Raw genomic sequence first — 15,000 nt, forward strand, 5'->3', positions numbered from 1 at the left:
GTAACTTTAATGAGGGACAAAATTGAACAATTATCAAAGCAATTTGTGCCCCCCCCCCCTAACATTTTTTCCCCTAAAGCAATTCTAATAGCATTTAGCACAGGCCACGCCTATAAACAAACAGCCCATGAAATAAATCCGTGCACCAGGAAGTCCTGATTTTGTAGTCCTGGATTTTAGTGTGGAAGAAGCTGAGAATCCTGAGATCCCATTAACAAAGAAAAATATGTTTTATGGATGTTAATTGGAGCACCTGCTAAATTCCTGCTTTAGAAACCTCATTATGATGTAATACAGATTAAACATGGGACAAAACGAACAAATAAATAATAACAAATATGTTGATAAATAGGGCAGCATGGTGGCTTAGTGGTCAGCTCTGTTGCCTCACAGCAAGAAGGTCCCGTGTTGGAATCCCGGGTTCGAACAGGCAGTCGTCTTTCTGTGTGGAGTTTGCGTGTTCTCCCCGTGCCTGTGTGGGTTTACTCTGGGTACTCTGGTTTCCTCCCACAGTCCAAAAACATGTACATTAGGTTGATTGGTGATTCTAATAACTCCCATAGGAGTGAGTGTGAGGTTGTCTGTCTATATGTGATGGACAGTCCAGGGTGTACCCCTGCCATGTGTGCTAGGATAGGCTCCAGCAGGACCCTGTGACCCAAATTAGGAATAAAGCGGGTATAGATGATGGATGGATGGATGTTGATAAATAAGAGAAGTGACAGCGAGCACTGAAATAAACGGAGGAGTCTTGAGTATTGCGAGTCCACGGCAGTCTAACCGAACAGCAGAACAATCTCCACAGCTCATTATTCAGCAGCACGTAGAGTAGCACTTGATGCAGCGCGGCCAATTTACACAGCGAGCTGAAGAGCGGCAGCAGAGAGCTGACGCTAACACTCTATCATAGCAGAGCCGTGTTTTTGTTACTGGAAAACACTGAGAAAGTTACAAGATATGAAACATTTCACTGAAGTATCAGGAAGCGGTGAGGACACGGCTCAAGCATCAGCCAAGATCTCCTACGAGATCCAGGATATTTATAAAACTATACTGCATTCCACTTACCTTAGAACTGAGACGCCTGAACTCGGAATTATGTAATTTTTTTTAAGCTACAAAGTGGGGAAAGAAACACACGCCTCCATGAAAGCTTGCACTTTTGTTAGCGACTAGCAAACCTTTACAGATTTAACCATGATGAAGATGATGGCTCTGATATAAACACTAGTGTTCTGATTATTTAGTGCTGTTTTCTTTACGCTGGTGCTCGGAGCAGACATGCTGACACGGTGTCAGGATCCAGGAACACGACTTACTGACTTTCCGAGTAAAGAGGCAGCTCCCTGTGTGTTTTTCCTAGAGTTATGAGCTTCAGTCAAACACAGCATGAAATCACATTTTCTGAGGTAACGAGGTTCTGGACTGAGACACTAATTCTAATCATCAAGGCTGTGGACTCATTTTCTAAACCTGCAGCCTGTCTATAATAGATAAAGTTAAATACTTCAATCCAGCTGAACACCTCTGGAATTTTAGGGGAGAGACGATTTCCGAGTAAATCACGGCAGCGCCTCGTCATCGTCCTGCTCAGGATGAATGGAGCAGAAGAACAGCCTGCTGAAGCCGTACACATGAGACTGGAGTTCTACACCATCAGACATGGAAGTCCTTTTAGATAGAAGTTCATAAATTCGTATCGTTCTGTACTCAGCATCTTCAGCCGTGCTTCACTCAATACACTCCTGTAATATCTCAGCTGCTTGAATGTTACTGAAACTGAACACCTTCTCTAACTTCCTTACATTTCCAAGATAAAAAAACAAAACAACTTTTCCCTTCTTACATTTTAAATCCTGAAGGTTTCTACACATCACTCACATGAACTCATGGCCAATGAAATTCATTAGGGATCATCCTAATTCTTCATCTTCAGTGACCTTGTCAAGCACAGTGTCATTAGCGCTCTAGCTAATTATGTGCGTGTGAAGATGTACAATCCACCGCACTGCAAGTGGTAATCTAGAGATGGAGTGAAATATTGAGTCTTTGCTAATTTGCTAACATTGACTAGCTATATTTGGCTAAGCCTGGTTTCTTTGCTAATGCTAGGTTAGCGTCGATTCCAGTAACCAAGCTAGTCAAAGTGTAGCTGGGGTAAATATAGGTTACAGGATATTTTACTTCTAAACTGAGAGACTGAAGGATTTAAAACAAAATATAAATTTTAGATCAGTAATAAAAATTAATTTTTACACAAAAAAAACAACATTAATTTCATTTTATCAGTTAAAACTAATTCCTGAGCATTTTACAATAACAAATTGTTTTGATTACCACTCCACTACATTCTCCTGGCCGGATTCTTCCACTTGGATGTACATTATATTGCCAAAAGTATTGGGACACCCCTCCAGATCATTGAGTTCAGGTGTTGTTTTTCAGGGGTTGGGCTCCGCCCCTTAGTTCCAGTGAAAGGAACTCTTAATGCTTCAGCTTCATACCAAGACATTTTGGACAATTTCATGCTCTTTGTGGGAACAGTTTGGGGATGACCCCTTCCTGTTCCAACATGACTGCACACCAGTGACCAAAGCAAGGTCCATAAAGACATGGATGAGTGAGTTTGGTGTGGAGGAACTTGACTGTCCTGCACAGAGTCCTGACCTCAACCCCATAGAACACCTTTGGGATGTATTAGAGTGGAGACTGTGAGCCAGACCTTCTCGTCCAACATCAGTGCCTGACCTCACAAATGACCACGCTTCTAGAGGAATGGTCAAAAATTCCCATAAACACACTCCTAAACCTTGTGGAAAGCCTTCCCAGAAGAGTTGAAGCTGTTATAGCTGTAAAGGGGCGGGACAACTCCATATTACATTCGTGTGCATGTAAAGACAGACGTCCCAATACTTTTGGCAATATCGTATGTTTCATTTGTGAAGCTTCTGAGAATCACTTCAACGTCAGGCTTCGACCCAACACTGCTTCACGTGTCCTTCTCTGAGAACAACATCATTGTAGCTCATCATGATGTTCTGAAGTTTTCACGTTCACTCTATAAATTCTACCAGTTTTAATTGTTGTTTATTTCTTAAATCTTATTTCTATTTATTCACTTACTCCTATTGCTTTAGCTATTAATCCTGACAGATTCCTCTGGTCATTTTGCCTCGTTGTCCAGGAGCCACTCAGCTGCAGCAGATTTATATTTTTAACCTAAAGAGTTAATAAGAAATGTTTCAGTACAATTCTATAAATTGTAGAAAATCTAACAAGAGATTCCTCAAACGTTTATCAGCAAATTTACAACTTTTTATAAATCTGAAATTTTATCTAGTTTAAAGGAAGTTGCATCACTCTGACTGTGAAATAAAAAGCCAGACATGTTTATCGGCGTCATTTTCCCTCCGATCATGAAGTCGTCCATTTTTCAGAGATTTGCGTAGATGTGTTTCAGGCTTCAGTAAAATTTATTGTCTTTAAAACACAGTCAGTGGATTTCCTCTGTTCGTGGTTTCAGTGCCCTGAATATAACAAGTCCTGATTTCTGATGGTGGAACAGTCCAAGCGTCGCTCTTTCAGTCTTTTTGGCATTCAACAAAGACGTACACCAAAATTCTTCCAGGTTTTTTTTTGTATAGACAATTTATCACAATATCAAAACACAAAAAAAGGAATGGAAATGTGCGGAAGGTCCGTGACTGATCGTAACCCACTGATTTACAAGCCCTTAAGTTTCCACAGATCGTCTTTCTTCCACTTCAGAAATTTAAAGGATTTAAAATCACGCATGAAAACATGGAAATGAAAATAAACCGAAGCGACGCTGCAACTAGATTTGGTCTGAAGCTGAGGGAAGAATCGAGTTTGAAGTAAAAATGTTGACTTTCTTCTGCTTTGTGAGATGGTTATAAATCACAGATTTGCACTGCAACATGATAAAACTTTATAATGGAGTTGTTGTTGTTGTTGTTGCACAAGTGACAACCAATGTTTATTAAATACAACAACAGCATGAGTGGAACACCGTGAGATTATGGAGGAGAAGCTACAGGTTATGGCTTTGGGCTGTGAAGCTTTATGGCATACTGACAGTCGCCTGGACGTACAAAACATCAACAAAACAAAACATCAACAAAACAAAACATCAACAAAACAAAACAACAACAAAACAAAACCTCAACAAAACAAAACATCAACAAAACAAAATCACAACAGAACAAAACCATGACAAAAGAAAACCACAATAAAACAAAACATTAACAAAACAAAACATCAATAAAACACCACAACAAAACAAAACAGAAACACAGAAAAAGTAAAAAAAAAACCCAACATAACAAAATCTAAAAGGCAACAAGAATAAAAAAGGCATTTTAAAGCATGGAATGAGGCTAAAATACAACAAAAAATGTAGAAATCAACATCAACCAAACAACCAAAAAAAAAAGAAAGCAGAAAACTAAAACATAAATACAATAGCAACACACACACACACACAAAGAAAAAAACAGCAAAACCAAAAAAACCCAACAAAACTAAAAACTGCTACAAATTAGAAAATGCGAAAAACAAAAATTTGTTAACAAAATCAAAAAACAAAATAAATCAGAAAAATAATTATGACACTAAAACGACAACGAACGATCAGAAAAAGGAACAAAACGAAAACAAAACAAATAAAAACAAATCAACAAAAAATCAAACAGAAGTAGAAGCAGGCTGCTGTTTAATCCGGACCTCGTTACCGCTGATGCGTTTTGGAGTTTGTCGTGTTTTTGTTAACGTGTTTTGCGTGTACGAGCCACGCCCCGTGTTTGACTCCACCTTCACATCATTACGGGGTTGAAATGTTCATCAATAAGCAATAAAATTAAAATCAATTATTAACAATTTTGATAATAATAAAACAATCATTTATGTCATGCGGCAGAATCTCTGGGTGTCCCGAGGGGGAAAAATAAATAAAGTGTTTTGTCGAATATATTTTATAGAAAGGTTTTTTTTGTTTGTTTGTTTCAAGAGGAAACCAACCAACCAAAAAAACAAAAAAAAAAACAACATTTTCTAGTCAAAAAACGTCTGAGTGCGTGCAAAACTCTAGGGCTTTTTCTTTTCTTTTTTGAGTTTTTTTTAATATAAAAATATCATAGGTGCTGCATTCAATAAATATAAGAGCTCTGTGGAGTAACTGCTGACTCCAGCGTCCAGTCCTGATGATTCTGCCATGCAGTGTTGGACATTTCGTCTGAGAAACTGGTCTGTCAACATCGCTGCCTTCAAGAAAAAACCTTTCTCCTCAGAAAATGTGTTGAGGATCTAGTAGCTTTATCTGCATTCTTCCCAGACCTGGGTTCCATTAACACCATCATACTAACACACAGGTTTCTGTTACGGTCAGGATCCGCTTCGTGATTATTCTGATTTGTCGTGAAGTGACCGGAACCCTACGTTCACAAGAGCGAGCGACGGAATGACAGGAGAACGTTTTCTACACCAAACCAAACGATTTCAGCGACTTCTCAAATGAGGTTTCTTAATTTCATGCAAATGAGATGCGAAGCGACAAATCCAAGCGATTGTCTGGACCGAGTTCTCGGACCGATCCTTTCCTATTCGAAGCTTCATTTTCTCCCTGCGATGTGCTTCGGTTTGACAGAAAAATAGAAGAAAAACAAAACCGTGGTTTCGAATGATCCTGTCAGATACAAGCTCTTATTACCTGTGTACAGAGACATGACGTAGAAAAATAAAGCTAGGGAGGAGGTAGCAGAGATCGATGGTGCCTCTAGTGAGTGTACACAGCTAGTGCAGTTAGCGTGCTTTGCTAATCTAATCAGAGGAATGAGGCTAGCGCGAAGCCGAGCGTGAAAGACATAAACCAAACGAATGATTTTCACACTGATTAACTAGCTAGCTTTAGAAGTTATATACAGCTACTACAGCTTCTCATCGAAACTAAAGGCCACGCCCACTCGTCACGGGCTTGTGTGAACGTAGGGTAGGGAGCTACAGTGAGCCTCGTTATAGTTCAGAACAATACGAGTTTATCTATTCTCAAATCTCTAATCAACATGATTAGGGAAACAAAACAAACAAACAAACAAACAAATAAACAAACAATTGCATAACTCATTTTCACCCTACCTACCGTTATCGTGTTTTTTTGTTTTTCTTTGTTTTTTTTTGTTTTGTTTTTTTTTACAATTCTTAGCTTAAAGGTGCACGTTAGCATCAAATGTTTTGGTCTGAATCCTCATTGGCTGAACGAACCAGCCTATAATGATAAGCCACGCCCATAACAGGTCCATAACTCTGATTAGGGGTTGAGCAGGACACAGTGCGATGATTGGTCCTCGTCTGACACGCGATTGTTTGATTGCTCAAAAGGGAGGGACAGATGGATTGATAAATGAGGTTGTGGGAGGGGCTTAGCGACTAGCAGGGAGTCAGGAAGATCCAAAGTCTCCCGGAGCAGCGTGGAGTCAAATGACGGCGCTCGTCTTTTTAGAACTGCGCCACTTGGAGAAGTTTCAGAGAACGTGGGCGGGTCTGTGGAAGTGGAAGCGCAAGGCGGACTCATTTTGTGCTTCCTGCGCAACAGAGACGCTTCAGTTTCTTGCGTTTTAAAGGGCGTGCTTTTCTTTTGCGGCCGGTTTGACCACGCCCCGTGGGTGGAGTCCATGCTGTTGTACTTTCTAAGGTCACTTCCTGTACTATTACTTCTGTGTGATTGGCTTTTCAGACATAAAGCGCCTGCGACATGTGGAGATAAGGTGTGGCTGCGTCTGAGGAGCCGGACAGTGGAGTCTTTTGCCTCGGCAGGCGAGACGATCTGTCTGACTTCTTCGTCTGAGGTGTGTGTGTTAGACGTGTGTCTGTGCGTGTCCGGTTGTGTGTGTGTGGATCTGCGTGACGGGATGCTGCGCTGGCTGTACACGCGTCGGCTTGTTTGGACGCTGGCTGTCCGACTCCGACATGTAGGGGGCGTGGCTAGAGGAGAACAAGGGGCGGAGCCTCCGGTCAGAGGGATGCTGGGAACTTTGAGTGAATCGGAATGGTGCAGAAATAAGTTGTCCATCGATCCAGGGCTGGCGGAATCCACAGAGTCGCTCTTTATCGCCTCCTACAGGGAGAAAGGCGGAATGTAAAAGTCTCACAATCATCAGAGTGATCCACACCTGAACTGTGACACGCTACCTGTCTCTGGAGCATCCGGACAGACTTTTGTCGAGTTACATGATGCGGTGGGAGGGGCTCTAAATGAGAGGTGGGGCCAGGCGGAGGCTCTGGAACCTGCAGCAGAGATTCCCATTCAAACAACTCCGACTTCACTGACAGAGACGAGCCTGAGGACAAGAGAAAGGATCGAACTCAAATACAAAATACTAAAATGTTTAACTCAGATTTTATGTAAACTACAGAATAATAATCATTTTAGGATGAAAGCTATTAATACAACAACAATCAGATTTTATTAAAAAAAAAAATATATATATATATATATATATATACAATTCATTCCCACCATTACTACTACTTTTAATACTAATAATCTGATTTGATTTAAAAATATAAATTGTTTATAATGACAACAAAAATTAATATGACCTTTACTTAACACATATTTAGTTAAACATGAGTTTAATAACTATAATAATATAATATAGTTTAATAATAATAATAATAATAATAATAATAATAATAATAATAATGACTGATGTGAAAATATATTTCTGTATATCAGCAGTGACCTGTAATTGTGGTGTGATCGATGGTCTGCTGTTTGGAGAAGAGCTGATCTCTGGGTTTGTGTCCAGCTTTGGGGTAAAACATGTAGCTGTCATTGGGTAAAGACAGCATCCTCGATATACTTGGCTTCCCGACTGTGAGCAGGTTTCTGTCCTGAAGGTCGTCGCCCTGGAAATGGAAACCTCCTGAGTCAGATTTATTTTGCTGGGCTCGGGTCAAAATAACTCAGGCTTTTAGAGAAACTTAAAGTGTGTTTCCTTCCAAAATATAGGAATATTATATAAATGATATAGTATACACTATATTGCCAAAAGTATTGGGACACCCCTCCAGATCATTGAGTTCAGGTGTTGTTTTTCAGGGGTTGGGCTCCGCCCCTTAGTTCCAGTGAAAGGAACTCTTAATGCTTCAGCTTCATACCAAGACATTTTGGACAATTTCATGCTCTTTGTGGGAACAGTTTGGGGATGACCCCTTCCTGTTCCAACATGACTGCACACCAGTGACCAAAGCAAGGTCCATAAAGACATGGATGAGTGAGTTTGGTGTGGAGGAACTTGACTGTCCTGCACAGAGTCCTGACCTCAACCCCATAGAACACCTTTGGGATGAATTAGAGTGGAGACTGTGAGACAGACCTTCTCGTCCAACATCAGTGTCTGACCTCACAAATGTGCTTCTAGAGGAATGGTCAGAAATTCCCATAAACACACTCCTAAACCTTGTGGAAAGCCTTCCCAGAAGAGTTGAAGCTGTTATAGCTGCAAAGGGGCGGGGTCAACTCCATATTACATTCATGTGCATGGAAAGACAGATGTCCCAATACTTTTGGCAACACGGTGTATACTGTTATTGAATCAAATATATAAATATATAACGGTGAAGATTTCCTTACACTCTTTCCCTAAATAAACACACACACACACACACACACAGAGCTAGGAACAATTGAACACCTGAGAGTTGCAGGAATGATCCACCTTTGAGAGATTATTAGATATTAGTTATTAGTTCTGTATAAATGCTCCTGTGCAGTAGGTGGCGCCGTTAATATTTCATGACGATCTCCATGACTACAGGAAGAAAATCACCTGCTGCAAAGTGGAACAGCGAATTACAGAGCAGTCAGAAGAAACATGAGATCATTAAATAAATTGAAGTTGAGGATGTTGAGGTAATGCTAGTGCGGTGATTGGACTGGACCGGCATGGACACGTCTCACGGCACATTTTTAACGACCAATTAGGAGTGAGTCATGTGGAAAAAACTTCATATTACATGTTTTTTGATAACGATCCAGGATTTCAGCAGTCAGATATTTTTACTTGCCGTGATGAAGTCAGTGATCAGAGCAGAGTGATCATTTCCTGAGGTCAAAGTGCATTTCTCAACAAAATAACAGCTAGCACATTTAAATAATCTTGAATAATCTCGTACATCTGAATAGGTTTAAACACTGACTCTATTACAGCTTATTTAAAATAAGAAATTAGAATTCTATTGTAGAATCTATCTAAGTCTTTAATTGTTTTTTTCTCTTGACATTCCATGAACAGCTGAGGAACAGCAGTAATGAGAAAGATGTAATAAGGATCAGCTATTTATAGAAGTGGCTAATTTTGAACAGTTTTAATGAGGATTATTTCCTTCAGCTGAAGAAATGTCACAGCATCAGTGAGGTCTTTTATTCTGTACAGTTTTTAGAAGATCAGCAGAACCTGGAGAAGCCCAAACCCCCAGCAGGTAGAAGAGACTGTTACCTGTTCGAGCGCAGGAGACCCCGTGACCTCACCGGCAGAGGCGGCGGCATTTTGCCAACGATTTGCCTGTAGCTCCGCCTCCAGCTCCGCCTCCATCTCAGCCTCCTCGCAGGCATCCTTGTTGCTGTCCTCTAGGTGCTTCATGAGCACAGCGACCACCACATTCACCAGGACGAACTGCGCCACCAGCACGAACGTCACGAAGTACAGCGGGGAGACCAGCGGCAGGTAACTCAAGCAGCGGTCTCCACTCTTACACTCCCGCAGTGTGTCCTTTATCACACACACACACACACACACACAATTCATTAATCATGCTGTCTGCAGTGCCTCTAATAATCCTGTGATGTGACATTTCAGGAAACATAAATGGCACAGTGTGTGTGTGTGTGTGTGTGTGTGTATGTGTGTGTTCACTCTCTCTTTGTAAACTCTGTGTGTATTAACTATGTGCATGTTAACTATGTCTGTTAACTCTATGTGTGTGTGTGTGTGTGTGTGTTCACGTTCTCTATGTTTGTGTTAACTGTGTGTGTGTTAGTGTGTTAACTCTGTGTGTGTGTTAGCTCTCTGTCTTTGTGTGTGTGTGTTAACTGTGTATGTGTGTGTTAACTACATGTGTATTATCTCTGTGTGTTAGTGTGTTAACCTTCATGATTCTGTTCCAGTTGTCTCCAGTAGAGACTCTGTGTGTGTGTTAGCTCTCTGTCTATGTGTGTGTGTGTGTGTGTGTGTATTACCTATGTGTGTATTAACTCTGCTGTGTGTGTTAACTCTGTGCGTTTGTGTGTGTGTGTGTGTGTGTGTGTTAACCTTCATGATCCCGTTCCAGTTGTCTCCAGTAGAGACTCTGAAGAGCGTGAGGAACGCCATGCCGAAGTTCTCGAAGGTTGCGTGTCGGCTCAGACCTTCACACGGGTTCTCCTCAGAGCATTCTGTATCAACAACATCAAGGGAATAATTTAGTAACTCATTAATAAACTTTAATGAACGTTAATTAAAGAGTAATTTATTCTATATAGAGTATGATCCGGGATAAAAAGTCAAACATCACTGAAACTGGGAAAAATATAGTGAATAGAATCACAAATCACTGCAGGAGGAGACGAAATAACCGGAATGAACATCGTGTGATTGTGTGATTGTGTGTTTGTGTGATTGTGTGTTTGTGTGATTTGTGTGTTTGTGTGATTGTGTGATTTGTGTGTTTGTGTGATTTGTGTGATTGTGTGATTTGTGTTGTGTGATTGTGTGATTTGTGTTGTTGTGTGATTTGTGTTGTGTGATTGTGTGATTTGTGTTGTGTGATTTGTGTTGTGTGATTGTGTGATTTGTGTTGTGTGATTTGTGTGTTTGTGTATTTGTGTGATTGTGTGTTTGTGTGATTGTGTGTTTGTGTGATTTGTGTGTTTGTGTATTTGTGTGATTGTGTATTTGTGTGATTGTGTGTTTGTGTGATTTGTGTGTTTGTGTATTTGTGTGATTGTGTGTTTGTGTGATTGTGTATTTGTGTGATTGTGTATTTGTGTGATTGTGTGTTTGTGTGATTGTGTGTTTGTGTGATTGTGTTTGTGTGATTGTGTGATTTGTGTGTTTGTGTATTTGTGTGATTGTGTGTTTGTGTGATTTGTGTGTTTGTGTGATTGTGTGATTTGTGTGTTTGTGTGATTTGTGTGTTTGTGTGATTGTGTGATTTGTGTGTTTGTGTGATTGTGTGATTTGTGTGTTTGTGTGTTTGTGTGATTGTGTGTTTGTGTGATTTGTGTGTTTGTGTATTTGTGTGATTGTGTATTTGTGTGATTGTGTGTTTGTGTGATTTGTGTGTTTGTGTATTTGTGTGATTGTGTGTTTGTGTGATTGTGTATTTGTGTGATTGTGTATTTGTGTGATTGTGTGTTTGTGTGATTGTGTTTGTGTGATTGTGTGATTTGTGTGTTTGTGTATTTGTGTGATTGTGTGTTTGTGTGATTTGTGTATTTGTGTGTTTGTGTATTTGTGTGATTGTGTGATTTGTGTGTTTGTGTGATTTGTGTGTTTGTGTATTTGTGTGATTGTGTGTTTGTGTGATTTGTGTGTTTGTGTATTTGTGTGATTGTGTGATTTGTGTGTTTGTGTGATTTGTGTGTTTGTGTATTTGTGTGTTTGTGTATTTGTGTGATTGTGTGTTTGTGTGATTTGTGTGTTTGTGTATTTGTGTGATTGTGTGATTTGTGTGTTTGTGTGATTTGTGTGTTTGTGTATTTGTGTGATTGTGTGTTTGTGTGATTTGTGTGTTTGTGTATTTGTGTGATTGTGTGTTTGTGTATTTGTGTGATTGTGTGTTTGTGTATTTGTGTGATTGTGTGTTTGTGTATTTGTGTGATTGTGTGTTTGTGTATTTGTGTGTTTGTGTGATTTGTGTTTGTGTGTTTGTGTATTTGTGTGATTGTGTATTTGTGTGATTGTGTGTTTGTGTGATTTGTGTGTTTGTGTATTTGTGTGATTGTGTGTTTGTGTATTTGTGTGATTGTGTGTTTGTGTATTTGTGTGTTTGTGTATTTGTGTGATTGTGTGATTTGTGTATTTGTGTGATTGTGTGTTTGTGTATTTGTGTGATTTGTGTGTTTGTGTGATTTGTGTTTGTGTGTTTGTGTGATTGTGTGTTTGTGTGATTTGTGTGTTTGTGTATTTGTGTGATTGTGTGTTTGTGTATTTGTGTGATTGTGTGTTTGTGTATTTGTGTGATTTGTGTGTTTGTGTATTTGTGTGATTGTGTGTTTGTGTATTTGTGTGATTGTGTGTTTGTGTATTTGTGTGATTGTGTGTTTGTGTGTTTGTGTGATTGTGTGATTTGTGTATTTGTGTGATTGTGTGTTTGTGTATTTGTGTGATTGTGTGTTTGTGTGTTTGTGTATTTGTGTGATTGTGTGATTGTGTGTTTGTGTGATTTGTGTGTTTGTGTGATTTGTGTTTGTGTGATTTAGTGCTGATTTGTGTATTTTTGATAATATTCTGACATTTTAAACATAAACACTGCTGTTCAGTAATGTACCGTAAACAAAAAATAAAGACAAAACAACGAGAAATTAACTGAACAACTTTTCCACAATGAAACTATTTTATTCTCTATCCTCTGTGATATATAGTGTACAGTGTTTATGTATATTATACACTGACAGCCATAACATTATGACCACCTTTCTATCAGAACCAGCATTAACTTCTTCAGCAGTTTGATCAACAGTAGCTCGTCTGTTGGATCGGATCACACGGGTCAGCCTTCACTCCCCACGTGCATCAGTGAGCCTTGACCGCCCATGACCCTGTCTCCGGTTCACCACTGTTCCTTCCTTGGTCCACTTGTGATAGATACTGACCACTACAGACCGGGAACACCCCACAAGAGCTGCAGTTTTGGAGATGCTCTGATCCAGTGGTCTAATCACAATTTGGCCCTTTTGGTCAAACTCACTCAAATCCTTACACTTGTCCATTTTTCCTGCTTCTAACATCAACTTTGAGTACAAAATGTTGACTTGCTGCCTAATATATCCCACCCACTAACAGGGGCCATGATGAGGAGATCATCAGTCTTATTCACTTCACCGGTCAGTGGTCATAATGTTATGGCTGATCAGTGTGTGTAAATCTGTTTGTAGAGCTGAGATCTTCTCTAGTATAAAACCTAGAACTTTTAAAAGAACCTCTATTCTCATGTAGAATTACGGAATCACCACTTCTGTTGTTTTTTTCTTGGGAGAAGTGGAGAACTGACCGAGTTTTCCGAACAGCTCCACTCCCAGAGCAGCGTAGATGAAGAACAGCAGCATGAAAAGAAGCCCCAGATTTCCAACCTAGAAAATAAATAAATAAACAAACAGCCCAGAAATACCTCGAGGAATACAGTATATGTGAGCTATAGTATGAAAGGAAACGGTATAGGTTCTCACGCACACTGCACTCCACACCTACCTGCCATACCACACACACACGCACGCACACACACACACACCACCTGCCTGCACACACTGGCACTCACACACACACACACACACACACACACACACACACTGCATGCACACACACACACACACACACACCATACACACACACCTGCACACACACACCACCTGCCCTGCTCTTATACACACACCTCTGCCTTCACACACCACCACTCACCACCTGTGCCTGCCTGTACCCTGTGTACCTGCCACCACCTGTGCCTGTGCACCACCTGCCTGCACCACACCTTGCACCTGCCCACACCTACCACACCTGCCTGCCTACACCTACACACACCTGCCTGTATATGCACACACATCACCTGCCTACACCTCTTGCCATATGGCCTACCTACCTACCTGTAGCCTACCACCTGCACTGTGATCCCACCACCTGCTTTACCTCTTACTACCACCTGCTGTCTACCCTCTACCTACCACACATGTATTATACCTACCTGCCTACTACCTACTCTGTACCACCTGTGTCCTCACTACCTGTATGCCTACCTGTACCACCTGCCTCACACACCTGTACCTGGGTCTTACCTACCTAGTATGGATCTACACCACCTGCATTATACCTACCTGTATGATGCCTACCTGCCTACCACACACCTGCATCACACCACCACACCTGTGGGTGCTACCTGCCTACCACACCTGTATACCACACCTATTCCACCACCACCACATCCACACCACCTGCCATGGATACCACCTTGACAGTCTACCTGCATGGATCTTACCTGTATGTGTACCAATCACATCCCACCTCCTGTACCTACACACACCTGTGACCACACCTGTATGTGACCTCATACCACCACCTGTGTGTGATCTTACCTGCGTACATATCTACCATATGTGTACAGCTCCACACACACACATACCTGCCTTGCACACTCCTGCCTGCGCCTGCCTCACACACACACCTGTGACACATGCACACACACCTTATCACTGCAGTGCTGGACACACACATCACCACACACACTCCTGCATGTGCGCCACCTGCACATACACACACACACCTGCATGCATACACATCACACACATGCCACCTGCATGTAGCAGCACACACACTCACACACACCACTCACACACACACACCTGCACACACTGCCTGTACACCTTGCCTTGCACACACCATGCATGCGCACACACACACACTCACACACACACTGCACTGCACACACACACACCATTTTCCTGCCTTTTACACACCTGTGCATGCACACACTCACACACACACACTCCTGTGTGACACCACACACACTCACACACACACACACTCCTTTACACACACACCTGCCTCACACCTGCATGCCCTGGGACACACACACTCACACACACACACACACACTCCCAGCACACCACACACTCCTGCACACACACCTTGCCTTTATACCCACACACACACACACACACACACACACACACACACCTTGCACACACTCCTTACACTGCCTCCACACACACACACTGCACACACACACACACAC

The 15,000-nt window shown here is 41.2% G+C and overlaps 1 protein-coding gene across 3 annotated transcripts in view; it reads right to left on the reverse strand.

The window, feature by feature from the left end:
• cacna1hb (calcium channel, voltage-dependent, T type, alpha 1H subunit b) overlaps positions 1 to 15,000 on the reverse strand; it is a 68,718-nt gene that overhangs the window by 276 nt on the left and 53,442 nt on the right. Inside the window, exons 28-33 of one of the 3 annotated variants that reach the window (XM_058380382.1) lie at positions 13,270 to 13,348; positions 10,329 to 10,450; positions 9,516 to 9,788; positions 7,758 to 7,923; positions 7,204 to 7,352; positions 1 to 7,129 (exon numbers count right to left, since the gene is read on the reverse strand). The exon at positions 1 to 7,129 is cut by the window's left edge and continues 276 nt beyond it. In XM_058380382.1, the coding sequence (XP_058236365.1) occupies positions 6,323 to 7,129; positions 7,204 to 7,352; positions 7,758 to 7,923; positions 9,516 to 9,788; positions 10,329 to 10,450; positions 13,270 to 13,348 (1,596 nt within the window). In that variant the 3' untranslated portion in view covers positions 1 to 6,322. Of the gene's footprint in view, positions 7,130 to 7,203; positions 7,353 to 7,757; positions 7,924 to 9,515; positions 9,789 to 10,328; positions 10,451 to 13,228; positions 13,349 to 15,000 lie in introns of those variants that run through there. The other 2 variants (XM_058380381.1, XR_009203664.1) reach the window with 2 other exon arrangements.

The sequence above is a fragment of the Hemibagrus wyckioides genome, linkage group LG26, assembly GCF_019097595.1.
Source record: "Hemibagrus wyckioides isolate EC202008001 linkage group LG26, SWU_Hwy_1.0, whole genome shotgun sequence".
In the NCBI taxonomy this organism is placed as follows: Eukaryota; Metazoa; Chordata; class Actinopteri; order Siluriformes; family Bagridae; genus Hemibagrus; species Hemibagrus wyckioides.